Source organism: Mirounga leonina, unplaced genomic scaffold (assembly GCF_011800145.1).
Source record: "Mirounga leonina isolate KUSES-001 unplaced genomic scaffold, KU_Mleo_1.0 Mir_151, whole genome shotgun sequence".
Classification (NCBI taxonomy): Eukaryota; Metazoa; Chordata; class Mammalia; order Carnivora; family Phocidae; genus Mirounga; species Mirounga leonina.
This window is the reverse complement of record NW_023270377.1, coordinates 87,038,776-87,060,727: the sequence shown is the minus strand read 5'-3', so window position 1 is coordinate 87,060,727 and position 21,952 is coordinate 87,038,776. Positions and strand designations below refer to the sequence as shown.

The window sequence follows — 21,952 nt, the reverse complement described above, 5'->3', positions numbered from 1 at the left end:
TTTCACTGTACAGATATTTCATGATTCATTTGGCTAGTCATTATAATAGATATACAGATATTTTCCCTTGACTTTTCTAATCCCAAGTACAACTTCAAAGTATGTTCTTGCATACATTTCAGTGCGCATACATCTTAGTGTAACTATGCCTAGAAGAAATTCCTAGAAGAAACACAGGCTTTAAAATCTAAGAATCATTGACTAGAAAGCTTGCTACACTATATGTAACCCTGAGTGATTAATTTAGGCTGGCTGGGCCTCTGCTGGGACCCCTGGAATAAGCAGTGTTAATGATACCTGTCTGCGGAGATTGCTGTGAGAATTACTTGAGGTAAGATTTGTAACCTAAATACTAGAATGCTTTATTTATTTAGACTGTCAATTATTATTATTAAAGAGAATAATGCTGTTAGGCCCAGCTGTGAGAGGCTATCCTTAAGAGCCTAAACCATTCCAAACACTCAAGTTTTTGTTTCATTTTGGAAGTCTTTTATTTGTGCGTGTTTATGAGTATTTTATTTTCTTCTTCCATTAAGCTGTTTAGTTTCTTTGAGAACAAACACAACCCAACATAACCCTTCTTTTCTTGCATTTCTATATGCATATGTATATACAATAAATGCCAGAAATAACTGACTATATTTTATACGTTTGTCTTGTTACTCATTTTTCCCTTTTCAATTGAAATCATTATACTATAATATATTTTCTTTTAAAGTTTATTTCAATACATATTTAAATTCTACATTAAATCTATGGTTGTGATCATTCTGCATAAAAACGCATGCTTTGAAAATACATTTTGATTGCTGTGGCAGATGTTTTTGCATGTAGATGGTCATTGTTTTATTTATTCATACATTCTACATTTCACTGGTGTCCTTCTAGTGGGTATAACACAGTGATGCTGGTACACATCTTAAATGGCACAGTGGAGTCTTCCCGAACAAGGAACTCTGGCTCAAAATGTCAGTAGTGCTGAGGTTGAGAAACCTAGATCAAAAAGATTCCTTCTGTTTTCTTTCTTTTAAATGTAACTTGGTGAAAAAGAGTCTGGATTTGTGTCTTTGTTTATATGTATCTTAGTCTTATATATTGTGTATGATAATGCAGATAGCAATTTATTTGTCCCGATTTCGATTCGTTTACTCATTCAACAATTCAACAAGTGACTATCGTGAGCCAGGCTCTAATTTAGGTGCTAGGAATACAACAGAGTTTACAGCAGGTAACAAATCCATCGTCAAGGGGCTGATATTCCCAGTGGGAGAAAACAAGTGTAAAAGCAAATACACAAGTGAAATAAAGTTTGTCAGGTGATGGAAGGGAGGGGAAAATTCCACAAGAAGCATGGACTTAATTGAAACTAAGTTTCAGCCTTTTTCACATGCAGAGGGAGATAAATATTTAGCAAGCTTTGATTTAAAAACAAAACAAACAAACAAAACCCTGCATTTGACAACACATAGACTTGCATTGTACAAAATAGGAAATCACTCCTTAAGGTGGATTATTAAAGTTAAGAACTTGTAAGTTATCAGACCCATCGCCTTGTCATAAGAAGACAGCATATAGTATCCTTCTAGACTAAATTTTATTTTGAATCTGTGAATGTTCAGTCTAAGGACTGTAGCAAGACTAAATGCACCACACTCACAGCCTGTCCCTTGCCATCATTTATAATATCCCTTAGATGCCATGACAATCTGACATAATTATTTCAGGAGGTAAAGTAGAAAAAAAAGGCTTTTGATGATTTCTGCATGCCAATTTTACTGGGTTGTTTATTGTATATATTTTTTTTCACATTCTTATCATTATTTATAAGGCATATTATCTATCTGAGGAAATTCCTGACAAGTACAAACTGAGTGCTAGATATGCTTTATTTTTAATAAGCCCTAACATCAGTCATTACACCAAGTAATATTTTGCTGAAAGGAACAAAGATACATATTTTAAAAAAACTGAGAAATCAGTCAAGAAAGTGTAAGTGTTAGTGTAGGTAAAGCCTAATTTTTTGCCATTAGCTTAGCATTTCTTTCAGTCAGCAGAGAGACAGACAATTGTAACTGCTTTGTTGTAGAAATTCTCCTGGGAACATTGGAAACATCTAATCCCCAACAATATTAACACTGTATTCATTCTTAAGGAAATAAATGTGACCTTCTCTGATACTCAGATAGTTCCGGAAGCATTTTAATCTGTCAGCTTTGACTCTCCCATGACAAACTATCCATATGCTAGGAATCTTCATAGCAGCTATTATAACAACCTCGAATCTGTGAAGTGAGTCTATGAAAAGTATAATCAAATGTCCTTAGGAATTATATTTGTTAGAACCTTCCAAGGGCTCCCTAAAGAGCAAATGATTCATTTATTTTGTTAACACTGACTTAGAACAAATGTGTGCATAACCAAATCAAGAGAAGTGAAAAGCCAACTTTCTACTCATTAAAGGGCAGAGTTTGTTTTTGATAGGAGACTGAAAATGCACATGAAACATGCCTTATTCTCCTCCTTTATTGATCCTAACAGTAGCCCAAATTCAATATCCTTCTAATATTTACATATTAAGCCTATTCTGGCAAATTGCTACTTGAAACAGATCAATAGTATAATATATTTAAACTGTGATTGAGAACAGAAAAAAATCAGCTGAGAGAGTTTAAGTATTCACAGAAAATGCATAATTAAAGATTTTTTTTTTTACCTTTACCTGTGACTCAATCTTTCTTTTATTTTAAAGAGAAGTTAGCCAAGTTTTGCAACTGATTCTAAGATTAGATGGGTATGGACATAGCTACTTAGATATTTATAAAAAGTACAAACCTATTCTAAGACAAATAATCTAAGCAATTCTATGTTGTAAACATCTACTGAATTCTCAACTAAAAGTCAAAACAGAATAATTTTGCCTCACTACTAGAATAGATTCATATGAACTCTGATTAGCATAATTTCACAAGTGAACATTATTTTTATTCACAATTTTTGTTGTCTCTCTACTTAGCCATTTTTTTATATAAGAGTACTAAGCCATTTTGTATATAAACACTGACATTGTAGAGGCCCAGAGAAGGCTGACCTAAGATGGGCCACTTGGGCATAAAGATTATTTTGAGTTAAAAGCAATCAAAACCCAACAAATGCAGGAAAAGCTCTTTGCCTCCTACACAACTGCCAAATTTACATTGGATAGGAGAGCCTGTAACAGGAAGAGAACTGTTAACAGAGACCCCCCCCTTTACCTAAAAAATTTACCTGCAGTAACAGAGCAACTTGGTTTTTCTAAAGATCTCCTTTCTCCTTCTTCTAATGAGCTTTCTCCCCTTTGTATCCTTAGGCCCCTACCCTTCTCCTGAGTCCTGTATAAGCTCCATGTTGATTCACTGTCTTTGGAATTTCACGTGTGTAATTCCTCGTATGCACACCTATTAAATTTGATTTTCTCCTGTTAATCTGTCTCATGTCAATTTGATTCTAAGTCCAGCTAGAAGGACCATAGGGCAGAGGAAGTTCTTCCTCTCAGACAACATTCAAGAAGAACATGTCATGTTAACTTTGGAATTCTTATCTGTAAATACCATCATAAAAACAATTTCCAAAGGTCATATAGCACCGGAAAACAAAACAAAAATTAGATACACAATTGAATCTCAATGAGACTAACTGCATATTCAGTGGAGTAGCAAAGAACAATGAATAAATAGCTCGTAAGTCGTGAGTGTGGGGTGAAATTTTAAATTCAAGCTTATACCCCTGTAGTGCCCAGAACTCAAATTCTTGCCCTAGAAAAGCTTGACAAATTACTACATGACACATTTGAATGGACCATATCAAGATCAGCCTGTGATTAAAGAAGATGCTGACCATTAAATCCACAAGTGCCAAGGATTTTCTGTATAGACACACAGATTTCTTCAAGTTTGTTTAAGTAATTCCCATACCTTCACTTCTATTTTAAATCTATGGTCCATTTGCCCCAGATCCTCCCTGCCCCACCCAAAAAATATAAAATACAGGTAAGTCACCATCCTACTATTTCCTGAATTCCATCTTAATTTTCTTCAAACACCAATAAGTCTGTTTCAGCTAGTTCATTTGTTTAATTTGTGTCTTTCCTCGCAGGACCATTAATTGATTTTTCTAACTCTCTCTTCAGTGTGAACACAATATATACACTCTGCTCTCAAACTACATATGCTGCCAGTGAAAAGGAATACTACATTAAATATAATCCATAAATAACTCAAAAGCCCTAATTTTAGTCAATAGTTTCAGCCTCTTCCTCCTTTTCACAAAGACACTTAAAATTGAATGGCAACTTGATTAACTTAAGCTTACCTCTCTGTCTCCTGCAGGCATTAATGATCAGGAAAATGCCAAAAGTTATGAGGAAAGCTGAACAAAAACAAAAAAGCTCTGTATCTAGGTAATCAATAGTCAAATATAGCATAGCTGACTGTACCCTATTTTATAGCACAAACAACTTAAAAATCATGTAAGAAAACGTTCTAGAATATCGTTATTTCATGAAACTGAAGTATATTATTTATAAAAGAAAATTCCCGTAAAAAGAGTGGCTAAATACCGAGAAAAATATCTAAGACAAATAATTAGTAGATACAATTTTAGAGCTACCAGCTATTGTATTTGAATGCAGAAACTATTATTTTTGCTGGCTCTGATAGTTTGAGAAAGACAATTGATAAGATCATCTTTTTTTTTTTTTTTTTAATGGGGAAGAATTTGATGTTTAAAGTTTTAGGCCAGTTTCAGTTGAACTGAAATAAGATGTGGACCTCACTTTCATACTTCCTTCATCTCTATATACCTCAGGCAGAATGCAAGGTCTGGTCAAACAAGACCACAAAAGCTTGGTGGAAAATCATATGTCCTGTCCTGTAGGAGAGAGACCCCTTCTCTGTAAGGTATGCCAGCTCTACCAGGTGATTGATTGATTGATTGATTGATTGATTTTACCTAGTCTCCTCTACTGGTATAGTTCGGCATTAGCTGCCTTAACTCCATCCCCTTCTCTCAATAATTCAAAGCCACCAGTATAAATGATTATGATTAAACCAGAGGTAAGAACTAACTACTGTTCTCTGGGCTGAATCAAGTACACCCATCCATGGTTTTTGTGATGGTGGTTTTGTTAGTTTGTTTGGTTTATATCGTGCTAATTTTCAGGGTTAGTCTATACAGCATGTTTGCCTGCATTTTTTTAAATATGACTACCTGCTAACATTTAAAAATTACGAATTTTGGGGCGCCTGGGTGGCTCAGTCGTTAAGTGTCTGCCTTCAGCTCAGGTCATGATCCCAGGGTCCTGGGATCGAGCCCCGCATCGGGCTCCCTGCTTGGCGGGAAGCCTGCTTCTCCCTCTCCCACTCCCCCTGCTTGTGTTCCCTCTCTCGCTGTGTCTCTCTCTGTCAAATAAATAAATAAAATCTTAAAATAAATAAATAAACAAACAAACAAATAAATAAATAAATAAAAATTACGATTTTTTTTTGTTTTAACTGGATTTCTTGCCTCTCTTGCAAAATGAAAGATCTGGCACAACTGTTTAATGTTCTCTATGGCAAAAATAAGTGGATCTGAGAGGTGAGGCATTGGCTTTCTCCAGTTTTATCATACTTCTTGCCATTACCATGTGAGTCTGGATATTGAAGCCTAGACTCAATTTCCACCGACCATCATGTTCGAATGATTGGGTTTTATTACACCTGACACAATTTACTATTCACAATTATTCTGATTCTATTAAATAAGAATTTGATTTTGTAATTCTGTTTATAAATGAATGAGTTCTGTAGATGGAATGACACATAACTTACCTTTTGGCTGTTTTAATAAATACCCTCGAAACTCAGTACCTTAAAACAATAAACATTTGTTGTGTCTCATAGTTTCTGTGGGTCAGGAGTTTGGGAGCAGGTATATGGGTGGTTCTGGTTTGGGCTCTCTCTTGATATTGCTATAATGCACTGGCTTAGACTGTCATCATCTGAATTTTTTTTTTTTTAATGTTATGTTATTCACCATACAGTACATATTTAGTTTTGATGTAGTGTTCCATGATTCATTGTTTGTGTATAACACCCAGTGCTCCATGCAGTACATGCCCTCCTTAATATCTATCACCGGGCTAACCCATCCTCCCACCCCCCTCCCTTCTAAAACCTTCAGTTTGTTTCTCAGAGTCCATATTCTCTCATGGTTTGTCTCCCCGCTTCATTTTCCCCTTCCTTCTCCTAATGTCCTCCATGCTATTCCTTATGTTCCACAAATGAGTGAAACCATATGATAATTGACTTTCTCTGCTCATCTGAAATTTTAACTGAGATGGAGTTTCTACTTTCAAGATGACTGACTCACATGGCTTCTGGCCAAAGGTCCCAGTTCCTTGCTGTGTGGACTTTTCCATTGATCTATGTGGATGGCCTCATGACATGTCAGCTTGCTTTGCCCTGAGTCAGCCATCCAAGAAAGAGAGGACAAGGAAGAAGGCTCATGCCTTTTATGATCTTATCTCTAAAGTCACACACCATCACATCTGTGTTATTTTATTCATGAGAAATGAGTCACTAAGTCTAGCTCATACTCAAGGGGACAGAAGTTGAGCACTACTTCTTGTAAGAAGTGTCAAAGTGTGAAATTTGGATATAGCAATTTTGATCTTGGGGTCTTGGACTTGGTTAAATCATCAAATCATTGCTTTATTAACCTTCTACTTTTCCTGATCTTAATATTTCTAAGTTCTTTTCAGTTTCTTTTGTATATATTTTTCCAAATAAAACTAGGAACTCTAAATCATTATAATTTATCATCTTTGAGGTTTGAAAAAATGATAAGAAGTGTCTAAAGAGAATTTTCATTTGATTTTAGGAAAACTACCTCTAAATTTTAGAGAAACAAAAACTTTCAGTTAGTTTTTGTTGCCTAGGTAGTATGTCTTGAGGAGCTGGTAAACACTGGTATATAACTGGTAGCTTCATAGCACAATTATTTCCTTGCTTTCTAGATGCGTAATTTCAGTATTACTGAGCAAATGGCTCCTTAAACATTTGTAGCTGTAATCATCAGTAATCCCCTGGATAGTAAGTTGTAAAGTTCTGTTTTACTTTTATATTGCCTTTTTTATATGACTATAATACTTAGCCTCAGCAGGAAACAGGTCATCACCCTTTATTCCATCCCCAAAGAAAAAGGAGAGGTTCTCAAAGAAGGAGGAATTTGAGCAACAGAGCATGTTCAGAGCCAAGCTAGGAAACTTTGTAAAATAAAGTTTGCTCTGCTGCTTCTCTAAGGCACTCTCCTTTAAGTTTCGAACCTCCAAACTAAAGATATATTTTGATATATCCACTGAATGCATTGTTGACAACAGAGGCATCACTAGGTTTTATAATGTTTATTTTTATCTTTCAGGTTTGACCAAACTATGGTGGCAGGGAGGGGTATACACACATGGCCATGCACTTGTTAAAATAATTTTAATGTATGCAAAGTTGGGTTCCCATGCGGTGCTGATGTCCTATCAGTTTCACAGAGCTGACACAATATAGGGATTATGATTTCCTCCAAATTTTCACTCTTCGATTTTATCAGGGAATACAACTGACTTTATTTTATTTAGCTACAAGGAACTACTGCTCTATTTTTGAGACCTGGTTTACAGCATTGAGTTCTGTAAGTTTAGTATTCATTTTCTACTAGCAGCAGGGTGGGTAGCAATCACGTTAGCAGAAATAAACCTTTATAAAGTTTTCCATTATTCTATGAGTAAATGATTTTATAGTATACAAATGTGTGTGTGTGTATATAGATATATTCATTAAAAAGTCAAAGATGTTCTTTGAAATGTTATACCGTATTTTAACATTTTTCCCTCTAATTTATTGTATTCCTCGGCTATATTATTTGCTAGTTTAGGTTGATTTCACAAGGTATATTGGAATTCAATTTTTGAAAACATAATGTGGGTGGTGATTTGGGGATTGTTGCAGAATTTAAACTCTGCTATTTTTACTCAGGTGATTTAAAATATGTACAAATATACATAATACAAAATTTTCTTGTTAATTCGGCAAAGCTGAGTAATATAAAATAACCTTATTTTCCTTATTGCCTTAAAAGAAAATTATAAATAAATTTATGCTTTTTTTTAACCTACTTGTCAGATATAGTCCTGTTGTGTGTGTGTGTGTGTGTGTGTGTGTAACTTCTGAAAACATACAATGAAAAGAATGGCAACATCATATTCTACAAACAATATAGGAATTGTCCAAAGGCTAGAAAGAAACTTGGGACATTATTAAAAATAAGATTTTTTTTTTATAAGTTTAAATTCTTCCTCCGGAGAGAAACTTTAAAAAAAATAACACTAGTTCTAAGAAACAATTAGAAAAAAAATGGTGACAATAATAGCAGAAAGACAGCCATTTAGGAATAAAACTACAGCAAAAGAAAGTTACTAAACGTCTGTGCCACACTATGTCAGGGATCTTCAAATGCCCAATGAGGTAAAATTCCAGTGTCTTAAAGATCAAATTAAGTGACTCCAGTCTCTACTTTTGACGTTTGTAAAAAATTTTACATTTTCAAAAGTGTATTGCCGTACATTTCCACGTGATTCTCACAACTTTATTAAGGCAAATATATTTATTTTCTGTATTTCTCAGCTATTGAAACTGAGATATTCTTTGTGATTGACGATTGGTTGAAACAATCTTATTTTCTCTCTCCCTCACAGAAATGTATGTTCTGTTTTGTTTTGCTTGAGAATAGTGTCCATGTTTATGTTTGTACTTGAGAGATAAGTGCACTGTCTGTACTTAAAAGATTCTAAATACATGTTGAACTGAACTGAATTTTAATTTTTTTTATATCCCAGACTTATCCTGTTTTAAATAATAATTTCCAATATCTAAACCTTATTCACTTTTATTCAGATATTTTGTCTAATTGAAATAAAAGGTGATTAAAACACTTCTTTTAGTAGAGAATAAATTTTCATATCTTTCTCAATTAACAACTATTTACTTTTAAACTTTATATACTAATCAATAGTCACTAGTGAAAACAAAACCAAAATAATTAACATTTAATTTGAGAAATGATGAGGTGAGGATTGTAGAATATTAATTTAAAAGACTTAATTACCTATATAAATGTTTAAAAATATATTCACATTGGCTTTTCATAAATAGTATATATAGTTATATATATATAGTACTTCTATATATACATATAATTATGTATATATAGTACACACACACACACACATATACATACACTCATACCTGTATGCTATCCAGAATACCTCATATTTAGAATTGCAAATATGAAATCAGTTTTCTGATTTCCCATAACCAAACATAACTCCTGAGATTCTATGTGGAAGATCTAATCCTCATACTGCTGACCTACCATGAATGTCAGTTTAGAGTCAGCCATTCATTAAGTAAAGGCAGAGCCATCCTCACCAAAAAGTGCTTCTTTATGGTATCTCCTCTTAACATCTTTTCTAAAACTCAAACTATTTTGTATAAAAATTCATATTTCAAAAATCAACTTCTAATATCAATACAGAGGATGATTATTTGTTTCATACCCCCCTGTTAGCTTCTTGATTGTCTCATTCATCTAGCATCTTTTTTTCCCCATAGACTGAACCAAAAAGAATGGAAATGAGGCTCAAATCAGTACGACTACTCATCCCTAAAAATAAGAAAGAATTATTTGTGGGAGAATAATTTCATTTCTTGGTCAGTGGGTCCTGTGGCCTTGTTTTTTGAATTATCTGTGTGGATCAAGCTACCCTTTATAAGCAGAGATAAGCCAGATTTGACTTTAATGTGACAAATAAACAAGGCCCTTACACTTTAGAACACTGCAGTAGAACAAAGAAAACAATAGTAAAATAATACCAGTCACAGCCAAGAATCAGTAACGGTAAAGTTTGTATTGCAAACTGTACAAAGTCTCTGATCTGGATAATCTTACAAGTCTGTTTGCTAAGGCTAAAAAAGAAAAAAAAGGGGAAAAAAAAACAACTCTCATAGAGATGTATAATTTGAATGTGCTTCTGGTATTAATGGAGCAGTAACTTTTCTAAGCTTTTAACAGGTCATAATTAATCAACCCCCAATCAATACATAGCATCCTAGCTATAGAACCATTACACTTACCCATGATGGTTAGGGCTGTAGCTTTTGTTAATTCTTCTTTCATTGACTCTATTACTTCTAAATTACCACCATCCAGGTTGCATCTATTTATGGTTCCATTTCCCGAACTGATCCAATAAAGCTTGTTTTCCACATAGTCTATCGATAGACCTGTAATTAAATTATACAACTTAAACATAACAGTAGCCACTTAAATAGTAATGTTCACCTAGCACTAGATTTGAGGGGAAAAAAATAAGTTGCAAGCTTAGATTTTTGTCTTTAAAAATAAGATCTGGCTAAGAGGGAAATATACTGCTTTAACTATCTGTGGAACAATATACTTTTATAGGCACTTAAGCATTATCTCTGTTGATTATCAGAACAATCTGTGACACTGAGAGCAATGACTGTCTCATTTCATGAATAAGAAAAATAATATTTAGAATAGTTAAGAAATCTTTTTGAGCCCATTGCTAGCAAGTGGACCTTACAGAAATATTAACAAAGTTTTCGATTTCCAAATTGACTGCCTGCCCTCTTCATTATACTGCTCTGCCTCAGAAAATTTTAACGCACAATACTTTTTTGGGAAACTAATATCATTGATGAAATTTTTAATTCCCCCCTACTTTCAGTAAAATTTACTTTAGGCAGTTATAGATTCAAGTTATTGGTTTCAGTGATTTTCAAGGAAATACAAAAGTAGAATCTCAAAAAAACTGTAATGTCACTGAAGCATGGAATTGAGTTGGGCTTATTTAGGATCTGTCATGGGGTGATAAACTAACTCTCTAGTAAGGGAACCAAGCCAAAGGCTTAAGATCATTATCCCCACGTCACAGTATATCACTGCAGGTTAGCTTTATTGCATTTTATGGACAATTTCATATGTTATAGTGGTATTCGTGGTTTTCAAAGGTCTCAGGATATGTATATTTTGATTGCCAAGGATTCTTGGTACACATCTACTTAATTACTGGCATGTTCAGTAGGCTCAGGGTTCACGTTATAACAATAACTCTGTGGTTCCATGTTGGTCTTCTATGACCCACAACTACTTGTGGAAAAGCAATGTGGACATATACTCAGGCATACAGTACAATAAATTGGTTCTGGAATCTTCCTCCGAGAATGAAGGAAGCAAACCACACACACACAAAAAAAAAAAAAAAAAGAAAAAGAAAAAGAAAAAAGAAAAAATTCCTTCCCTATTTAAAAAACAAACAAACAAAAAACTAACACAAATTTTAAAAAAAGGAAGAAAGGAGACACTTGGAGAGAATCACATGAGTTCCAGTGCATTGAGAAAGAGTTAAATATAGTCCAAATATTTATAGCTACAGATAGTCCCAATCCAGGGAGCAGAATTAATTTATCAGAACAGTTTTAATCAAGTAGAAATAATACTACAAGTCTATACAATATATCAGCTATTTATTGATTTATTGGTATGTTTTATCCAAGTCTGAAAGGTACAGAACAAACCTAATAAATAAAATTAGACATTTCAGGGATAAAGTTTTCAGATTTTTTTTTATGACTACTGTGAGTGATTAGCTTTAAGAAAATAATCAAATAAAAACTATCACATTCATATTCTTTGGTGTAATATTTTCAGGTTGAAGGTCATCCATCATTCAATTTTTTTATCAGAGAAAGTTCAGTTATTCTGTAGGTACTTCCTGAGTCACCTCCATGCATTTTTTTCTGGTAAAAATCTTGGTTTAGACCACTTATTGTTCAGATGTGGTCTACTTACCCTTCTGCTTAGTTGGCTCTCTAAATCATATAATTCTATCTTTAATCAGCAATGAAGAATATCTTACTAGAGATTTATGGTACAAAATATATGCCAAACATTTTGTAGTCAAATCTTTATCAAGAAGTGAACTAATACATTTATGAAGAATTCCTTCTAAGCAGTTATCTATCCCTCTAGATATTCCAAATTTCATCTCTCAATCAAGCCAAACCATCAGAGAGCTACCTGCATTTTTAGATTGCTGGATTTTTGTCCCTCACTTAATCTGTTGGTGAATTGAGCTCTGACATTGTGCCTTTGATTTAAATGAAGGATGCTATAAAAAGTAGCCATAGGAAAACCACTGTTACACTTCCCAGGATATAGCGTCTGAAATAATATATCACATAGTGACCTCTTTATACAAGGACCCATGGGAGAAATTTCTTTCAGGGGTCAGTGCCAGAAAAAGCTATAGTAGAAAATATAAAATCGTAACTGATCATATTTATCTCTTTGCTTTGGCTGCAAAGAACCTAAAGAGTCATATTTGTGACCCATCTGCAGAAATTGTAAAGGAATTGCATTTACACCACTAACTTCACTCCTGGCTTCAATCGACTAATTTATTACTTTTCTTCACCTTGATTTTTAAAATCAATATTCTAGTCGGCCTTTCTTAAGGGATTAAATTTGTCTAAGTTTCCTCAACCCCTTTTTTTGAAGGAAAAGGTGCGTTAATACCAAATGTGCCCAACTCCAGATTAACCCACAGTGTCAGAACTTTCTCATCCACCTAACACCCTGGATTTCTGGACTCTAACACTGGCTGTGTAAAGCAGTCATACAGAGCAGGGAAGTTACTGTGTTGGGGTCAGAGTTGCCCAGAGTTTACTACTCAACATTTTTGTTCATGGACTATGAGTGCCTAAAGAAAAGAAGCAGGGTGGTAGTGAGCTTTGATCTTCAGTACCGAACGTAATGCCTAGAGAAGAGAAGAAAATTTATAAACACTGAATGCATGAATGGGTTATTTAATTCCCTTGTGAAAATTGTAAGTTGTCTTCAAGGAGTTCTCCCTACTAAAGTTGAATTATCTCCACAACATAATTTTTTAATATACTATCTATACCCGGAAGCTATGACAAAAGAGAAGGGCAATGATTCAATAGGTCTACTTGGCCTGGCTTAGGTCTTTGCATCAATATTAGGATGGAATAGTTTAGGACTAATCATTTTAAGATTCACAGAAAAAAAATTACAAGTCCCTATATTAGCCTACATATTCTTTTGATAAGTCACTTAGCTACCTATGGGTATCTTCTCTTCTGTTAAATGTATTAGCTTAATCTCTGAATGTTCTTGAGCATATTTATTCATGGGTTTATAAAATAGAATTAAATTTTTTTAAGATTTTATTTATTTATTTGAGAGAGAGAGAACATGAGCCGGGGGAGAGGGAGAGGGAGAAACAGACTCCCCACTGAGCAGAGAGTCTAAAGTGGGGCTCCATCCCAAAACCCTGAGATCATGACTGGAGCCAAAGACAGATGCTTAACTGACTGAGCCACACAGGTGCCCAGAATTGAAATGTTTTAAAAATCCTATTATGAATTCAAGAAACTGGTGATATGTTTTAAATTCACAGATACATGCATGTTTAGAAGTACATATTTTTAAAGCCTTTAATGTAAATGTTTTCACAGCATAAGATTTTTTATTTCGTTATTCTCATACACTTAGGTCTTAATAACATTGAAGAATTAATGGTGTCCATTTATTGGAATAATTGCTGAATCGAGTCTCTATTGCACTATTTCAAAAGATGAGTCACTAAGCAGTAAACTGATGCAGTTGAAACTACTCAGTGATTTTATTTTTTTATTTTTTTTATTTTTTTAAAGATTTTATTTATTTATTTGACAGAGAAAGACACAGCGAGAGAGGGAACACAAGCAGGGGGAGTGGGAGAGGGAGAAGCAGACTCCCCGCCGAGCAGGGAGCTCGATGCGGGACTCGATCCCGGGACTCCAGGATTATGACCTGAGCCGAAGGCAGTCGCTTAACCAACTGAGCCACCCAGGCGCCCCTACTCAGTGATTTTAGAATGCTAAATCAATAGCCATGAGAAAAAAGATCAAATACAAGCATGTTTATAAAGTGTCCTAAAACCTATGCAAAGAGATATGATTATGTTTGTACTAAAAGGTCCTCAGAATGAGTGAGGGTGACTGAGATTAAAACATCTTCAAAAGGACTGTTGGATCTTTCTACAGAATATACCACTATTAATATAGACTTGTTTCTATAAGACATGTTTATTTTTAATATCATCTGGATTTGGTAATCAAAAGAGGAAACCTAGATTCAATAATGTAACAGGTATATCAAAGGAAGAAATGTCATCATTTAAATTTAAAAGCCTTTATGAAGAGAAAAATCTACATTTTCACCCATCTTTTCTATTATTGTAAAAATGCAGAGTTAATTCATATGCTTTCATTCTGACCTTTTTTTATTTTAAGCCAAAGATTTCCCTTAATGTATTATTTTAACATTTTGATTTAAGTAGCCCAGTGCATTTTTTAATTGAGACAATGTAATTTGCCAAAATTATGTAATTGCTCTCATACTAGAAATACATTGATATAAAAAACTACGTAATATTTTTTAGAAAAAAATAGTCTAACTGTATTTTCATATATTACTAAAAAAAATTAAGTCCATTGAGTTTTAAATTTTGTCACAATTAAGATTGGGAAGTTCAGGGATGCCCGGGTGGCCCAGTAAGTTAAGCATCTGCCTTCAGCTCAGGTCCTGATCTCAATGGCCTGGGATGGAGCACCATGTCTGGCTCTCTGCTCAGCAGGGAGTCTGCTTCTCCCTCTCTGTCTGTCCCTCTGTGTGCTCTCTTTCTCTCTCAATTAAATGAATAAAATCTTTTAAAAATTTTTTAAAGATTAAAAAAATCCTGCGAAGTTCACCTTATGTGTCTCACTTCTTTTTTAAATGACTCAAAATTAAATCAATGTACTATACAATATGGAATTGAAGCAAAAATGCAAATATATAGAAAAAAAGGAATTTTTAAAATTAATGCTTTCTAGACATGGTAATTTCCTAATATTTTTCTGACACCAAATTTCATTTCAAATTTTTCATCCCTGGCTATGCATTACAATTATCTGGAAAACTATTAAAAATACTGTTTCCTGGGCTTCACTCCCAGAAATTCTAAGTTAATTTGTTTGAGTTGGTCCCAGGAATCAGTATTAAAAAAAAAAAATGCTTCAGGTGATTTAGAATATAAACATTAAGAAATTCCTTTTAAAAATTGTATATTTTTTATAAACCTTCAAATTTGAATATATAATAAGTTTAATGAGGCCTTTTAAGTATTGCTGGGAAGTGTATTATGAGGAGATCTCTTTGGAGACAGAGGAACACTAAAGATATAGATGGAAAAGAAGGCATACTATGGATATTAAAACATAAATAACCTTTAAAGCCTCTAGACATGTATAAAAAAATTGACATTTTCTAAATTTTCTCCTTGTAGCATTATCTTCAGATAATAGAATACAACTCCTTCTGCATCTAGGATTGTGATAGTTGTAGAAACGGACTATTGAAAATACACAGTAGGTGAAGAAATATCATAAAATTGCATCCCGCAATATACCTGTGGAAGAATTATGATATTCTAGATACTCCGAAATGTAGATCTTTGCAGAGTTCATCAGAAGAGGCGTGATTTTTCTGGGAGGCAAAACTGTTTCTGAAACACTGAATTTTTAGTTCCAAAGGAGCATGGTTGTTCCATGAGGAAGTAGAGTGGGGTTAATTGCCTATTCACTATCAGGCTATCTCAAAAAATATCTCTTAAGAATGCTTAGATTTTTAAGTGCAGGAATAAATAGGCTGAGGAAACCTGAGCACTCCTTGTGCTTCATCCCTGGCTTCTCTCTGAGGTAAATATAAATATACGGTACCATCTTTCAGTCAGCTTGTCTATTCATTTCTGGGTTAATCTACAAAGGACTAGTCAGCCTCCACCTTGCTACACCCTCATTTCACCATTAGGAAATTGTAATAATAATAATATAAGAGTGTCTAGCACATAGAAAGTGCTCAATAAAAACTAGCTATTTCTTTAGTACTACAAGTTCTTGTATTTCCTTTTAAGGCTAAAATACTAGTCTAAAATTTGCAACTATCTCTTTGGTAATCCCCACAACCGATAGTTTTGAGATAACTTAATGTGAGGTGTATTCAGATTGTGCATTTCTTCGTTACTACAGTATCTCTCAATTACGCACATACATCAAAATTAGAACCTTTTGTTCTGTGAGACCCAATAAAAGACATGCTTCAATCTGGGAGAAAATATTTGCAATCCACATATCCGACAATAAAACACAACTCCTTCTGCTTCTAGGATTGTGATAGTTGTAGAAACTGGCTACTGAAAACACACAACAAATGAATGAAAGACTAGTATCAACGAAACTACACTTAAAACTCAACAGTTAAAAAAATCCAATTTAAAAAAATGGGCAAAAAAAACCGAACAGATTCTCACAGAAGAAGATATACAAATGACAATTAAGCACGTGAAAAAGATGTTCAACATGAAAAGAAAATACAAATTAAAGTGACAATGACATCTCTACACACCTGTAAGAATGCCTAAAATAAAAATAGTGACAACACTAAATGCTGACAAGGATGCAGAGAAAAACTGGATCACTAATACATTGTTGGTGGGAACGAAAGTGATACAGCCCCTCTGGAAAACAGCTGGGCAGTTTCTTATAAAACTAAGCATCCTGGGCGCCTGGGTGGCTCAGTTGGTTAAGCGACTGCCTTCGGCTCAGGTCATGATCCTGGAGTCCCTGGATCAAGTCCGCATTGGGCTCCCTGCTCGGCAGGGGGTCTGCTTCTCCCTGTGACCCTCCCCCCTCTCATGTACTCACTCTCTCTCATTCTCTCTCTCTCAAATAAATAAATAAAATCTTTAAAAAAAAAAAAAAAACTAATAAGCATCCTGTTTTCATAGGACCCAGCAACTCCACTCCTGGGAATTTATTCCAGGGAAATAAAAACTTATGTTCACACAAAAACTTGTACATGAATGTTTACAGCAGCTTTATTTATAGTAGTCAAAAATTAGAATCATCTCATAACCTGCAAGAGGAGAATGCTTAAATAAATTGTGGTATTGACATATCATGGCCTCCTGCTCAGCAAGAGAAAGAAGAAAAGTACTGATAGATTCAATTTCAATGGCTCTCCAAGGATATAAGCTGAGTTGAAAACAGCCAATACATTAGGTTACATAGTGTATGACTGCATCATATAACATTTTAAAAACAAAAAATATTGGAAATGGAAGACAGATGGTGTGAGGAGGAAAGGGGAAGGAGGTGGTAGGCATGAGAGAGGAGGTGTGGTCATAAAGGGGCAGTAGGAAGGACCACTGTGGTGTTGAAATTACTCAGTATCTTTTTTTTATTCTTTTATTCTTTTGTTTTTCCACTTATCCATAAGAACTTCATTCATTGTATTCATTATATTGACTGTGGTGTTAGATATAGGAACCTGCGCATGTGGTAAAATTAGATCTAAAATTAAAGATGCAAATAAATACAAGTAAAACATGGAATCTGAAAAATATTAATGGATTTCATGAAGGTCGGGATCTGGGTTGTAATATTTCATTAGAGTTTTACATAACGTTCCAATGGGGGAAAATTAGGTAAAGTTTATATGGAAAGTCTCTGTCTTATTTTTTATAACTTCGTGTGAATCTAAAACTATCTCAATAAAATTTTTAATTAAAAAAAAGCATATTATTCAGGAAAAAGTTGAGTACATAAGGGATCAGAATATGCCACTCCAAAATATGTCACTTTGGCTTAAGAATTATTTTGATTTCAAGACAAGTGAGAAATAGCAGACAAAAAATAAAAGCTCTTTGCCCTCCGTTTTTGCTAAAAGCAGTCCTATCCACTTAATCTCTAGAGACCAGTCTAGACTCTTACCAGCCAAAGGATGGCGCAGAGAAGAATCTACATAATAAACCTTACTAACACAACCCTTATCTTCCATTCGTTTCCCTCAGATATTCCCTTCCCATAGTTTGGCTCCCTTGTAAGTTTAAAACCCTTTTCCTTTGTTTTGTCACTACTGTTTTGTCATTATTTTCTTTTGTCATTATTCTACAAGTTTTCTGTTCTTTTAAGATGCTATATGAGCCGAAATTCTAACCGCTCCTTTGAGTTACTGATCAGTGAGTTTCCGTACATATGTGTGTGTTACTCTTGTTAATAAACTGTTTTTCTCTGGGTAGTTTGTCATTTGTCAATCTAATTTCCAGGTCCTTAGCCAGAGAAAGGAAAAAAAAAAGGTGGGGGGAGGGTCCGTGGTGGTTGTTTTGTTTTTTTTTTTCCTCCACTGCAAGTGTCTAAACTATTATCTTAACCAGATCTAAATTCTTTCTTGAAATCATCCCTCTTCATTCATTCTGCTTTAAGAAGTCACTGACAACAAATAGAGTTACAGAACTAAGTTAATTAGTTCTTTGTTGCTTATCTCATGGAGCTAAGATTTCAGCATCTGCCTCATCCTCCCTCGCATTAATCATTTTATCTCAAACAATTTATCCCATATTTCAAGATCTTGATGATTGGCAAAAATTATGTGTGACTTGTGAAAATAGCACATGCAAAATTGGAGGCAAGATCAGACTCAGTGACAGGCTTTTCTTGAGGAGTGTTTTGTTCTAAAAGATCATTTAAAAAGGTTTAAGACCTATTGTTTTATAATTCGTCAAAACTATATTTTATAGCTTGATAGGTAGAATAGAACAAAATATTTTTAAAAGCACTGGATTGTGTCATTTGAATATTTTAAAATTAGAGTTCCTGTCAGTGTAATCCCAAACATCCCCTAGTGTTAGATTTTTTTCCCTAGACACACAGAAGAACTCCGAGTTTTCTAGACATATCACGAATGTGCCTTTTATGCTTATTTTCCTTTCTACTAAGAATAAGGTAAGCCCCTTCTCTTCTGTCCCTGCCTTAAAAACAAAAGTATATTGTTCCTTCAAGATCCAGTTGAAATTTCAAATATTACCAATTTGGGTACTACACTTTCCTCTATTTTTCTTGCTCACACAACATTGGTTGTCTCCTCTCTTTTCACAGTATCTACTTATATAACCTTTATGGTGTCTGGAAATAGTACTCAGGAATGACACTTCATCAGATGATTTGTAATTATTTCTGTCTTTTTATGTCACTGGACTATGACCTTCTTGATAATGTATCCCAGGTTTTATTTTCAGGTTCTGGCACCTACTATACACTTCGTAACCTTTTTTTAATAACTTTTTTTTTTTTAGACTTGATCACATTTGAAAGAATGAGTAAACAAATGATCAGATTAAAAAAATATAATAAATTTAAATTATTTTTGTGTATATCAATGTGTAATTTTGTTAATTCCTCTGGCCTTTTTGTAAGCTCTAAGTTCTTAACATTTCTTTTGGGGAACATGACTTTATATATTGATTATATTCCATACATAATAAAAGTGACTGTGCTGAGTAATAAGTATATTTAAATAATATAACTGCATATATCAAGCAAGAAAATATATACAGAAATTTGTTTTAACCTTATGTTTAAAAAGTGAGGTCCCTTGAATTCTTTTGATGTGATAAAAAGTGTTTATGAATGTTATCCACGAATAGATTTCAAAATTCACATTATACAGCATATGGGTTGGAATGATTAAATAATAATTAAAAAAAAAGTTTGGTAGGCTTCAAAAAGGTGCACTTGAAGGTTGAGAGTAAAGAAATGACTTTTGGTTGAGATTACATTGAAAATGAAGGGAAAATATCAAGAAAATAAAATACATAGTACACTAGATTCTTAAGAATAAACCATGAAGGATAATGCTGATTGACAAGCCAAGTTGCTTTATTTGAGGCTTAAGGGATAAAGTTCATAATATGTAAACATTTTTTACATGGAAATGGCTTTAAGTAGTAAATTAAAATCCTCTGTTACACAAACTGCTTTAAGCACTTAATGTATCCAAGACTGAGCAATAAATCTTAATTGAGAATATTTAGTTCAACAATGGATAACTGGAATGTTGATTTGTATTTAACAGAAACAAAGTTATTTAGCCCAAACTGCCTAAAAGCTCCAATTACTTAGTCTTCAGTGATACACAGTCCTAAAATGCCAAGTTGGGTGTTTTGATAAGATTATGATGAACTTCTATTACAAGTATGTCATGCATATGGATTTAACAACAAACAAGCAAGGGAAATCCAGTGAATTCCAACATAAAAACAATTTCACAAATTAGAAAGCTTAGTATATCAGTGACATTGCTGTTTAAAAGTAGCATTTAAAGATTTGGAAATAATTAATAGTGAGGCACGATTGGCGCAGAGGTGGAATTGCTTCTTGTGTTCCCTAGCTGCTTAGAAAAGCTGACTGCTGTGTCCTAATTGGGCCCGCATTTCTCAGGAGTACCCAGGTTCTGAATTTTTTTCCTCTACTTTCCATGCTTGAAAGAATACCAGTTTTATTCCCTGATCTGAGCTTGAGGTCAGGTAATTACTATATGAAATCAACCTCTCTGCGCATAGCATAATGGCTAAGGTTTAATATGGCTTTGGAAGCAGATAAACCTGGATTTGAATCCCACTCCACTATCCATCACAGGCAACCAATTTTTTCAATAAGCCTCACTTTCTGTATCTATAAAAGAAGGATAAGAAACCCTTCCAGAAATGATTAATGTGAGATAATTAATGCAAAGCATTTTACAAGTGCTTGACATATTCTAAGTGCTTAAAAAGTAGTCACTATAATTATGTTATTTTTGTTGCCAAAGTGATGATGGTTCTACTGTATAACGCATCCCAGGCTAAGGACAAGCAAACACAAAGGTGGGGGTTCATGATGAGAATACAGGTTCCATAAAGGAGGATAGATAATGATTGATTTGAGTTGATACTTCCCAGCCTCACCAAACAGAATATTGTGTTTTCTCCTTACATCTGGGAAAAAATAATTTATAATCTGATAACCAATATGCCCGAGGAGAAAAGTAACTGAACGGTAGCTCCTCCTTTCCTAATCACCTAATTTTCTTCATGGAAATGGTTTAGAGAATGCAGTGGGCAGGAGTTTAAGCCAGAGATTGCCCAGACAGACTCATCATGAAAAAATAATTACAATAATTTCCTGCAGTGCAAAATATCAGTGCAGTTCGATAAGTAAATAACAAAGTAATAAATATCCCTATGTATATGTATTTCATGGATATGGTGATCATGTATACCAAGAAAAATAGGTTTGTATTTATTTTTTACACACATTCATGTGTCCACCCACGGTACTGGAAAATTCCATTTTAGAATTCATCTCAGGGGAATAGCTCTAAGAGAATCTTATGAAGTGGGATTACAATGCCATCAATTCTCGGGAGTAATTCAAAGATTCTTCTCTATCAAATGTTTCCTTATGAGACTTAACCTTCATGCTGAAAGAGGCCTTTGGATGCCTCCATTTGACCTCAAACTTTCTAGCCTGGTTCTTCTTTCCAGCTTGGCTTTTGGCACAGGTGGAACCTTGAGGGCAAAGCATTCCCTGATAGGAACCAAAATTATCCCCTGAAGCAATAAGGACTGCCCTGAGCCAGAAAGACCCCTCCCGGGATTGACTCCATGATGATGATCCATTTGACTTTCACTGCCTACCTGCACTTACCCACCACCTTTGCCCCCACACTTTTGCTTATAAAAACCTGGAAGTATTTTCATCATTCTGGGGGCAATCTCTGAGACATGGAGTCCACTGCCTTCCCAGTGTTGGCCTCACTGAAATAAACTTGTTGCTGATGTCACCAACACTCCTTTCTCTGCCTTTGGATTTTGTCAGCAGTGAGTGGCTCAACCTGGTCTCCTTGGGACCCCCAGAGCCAGGGCCTTAGCTACAATGCT

General features: G+C 34.3%; 1 protein-coding gene across 1 annotated transcript in view; it reads right to left on the bottom strand.

Annotated features, from left to right (window-relative positions):
* Positions 1-21,952, bottom strand: part of LRP1B (LDL receptor related protein 1B) — a 1,834,834-nt gene that overhangs the window by 529,058 nt on the left and 1,283,824 nt on the right. The window contains exon 32 of the mRNA XM_035008121.1: positions 10,200-10,349. Within this exon, the coding sequence (XP_034864012.1) occupies positions 10,200-10,349 (150 nt within the window). The remainder of the gene's footprint in view (positions 1-10,199; positions 10,350-21,952) is intronic.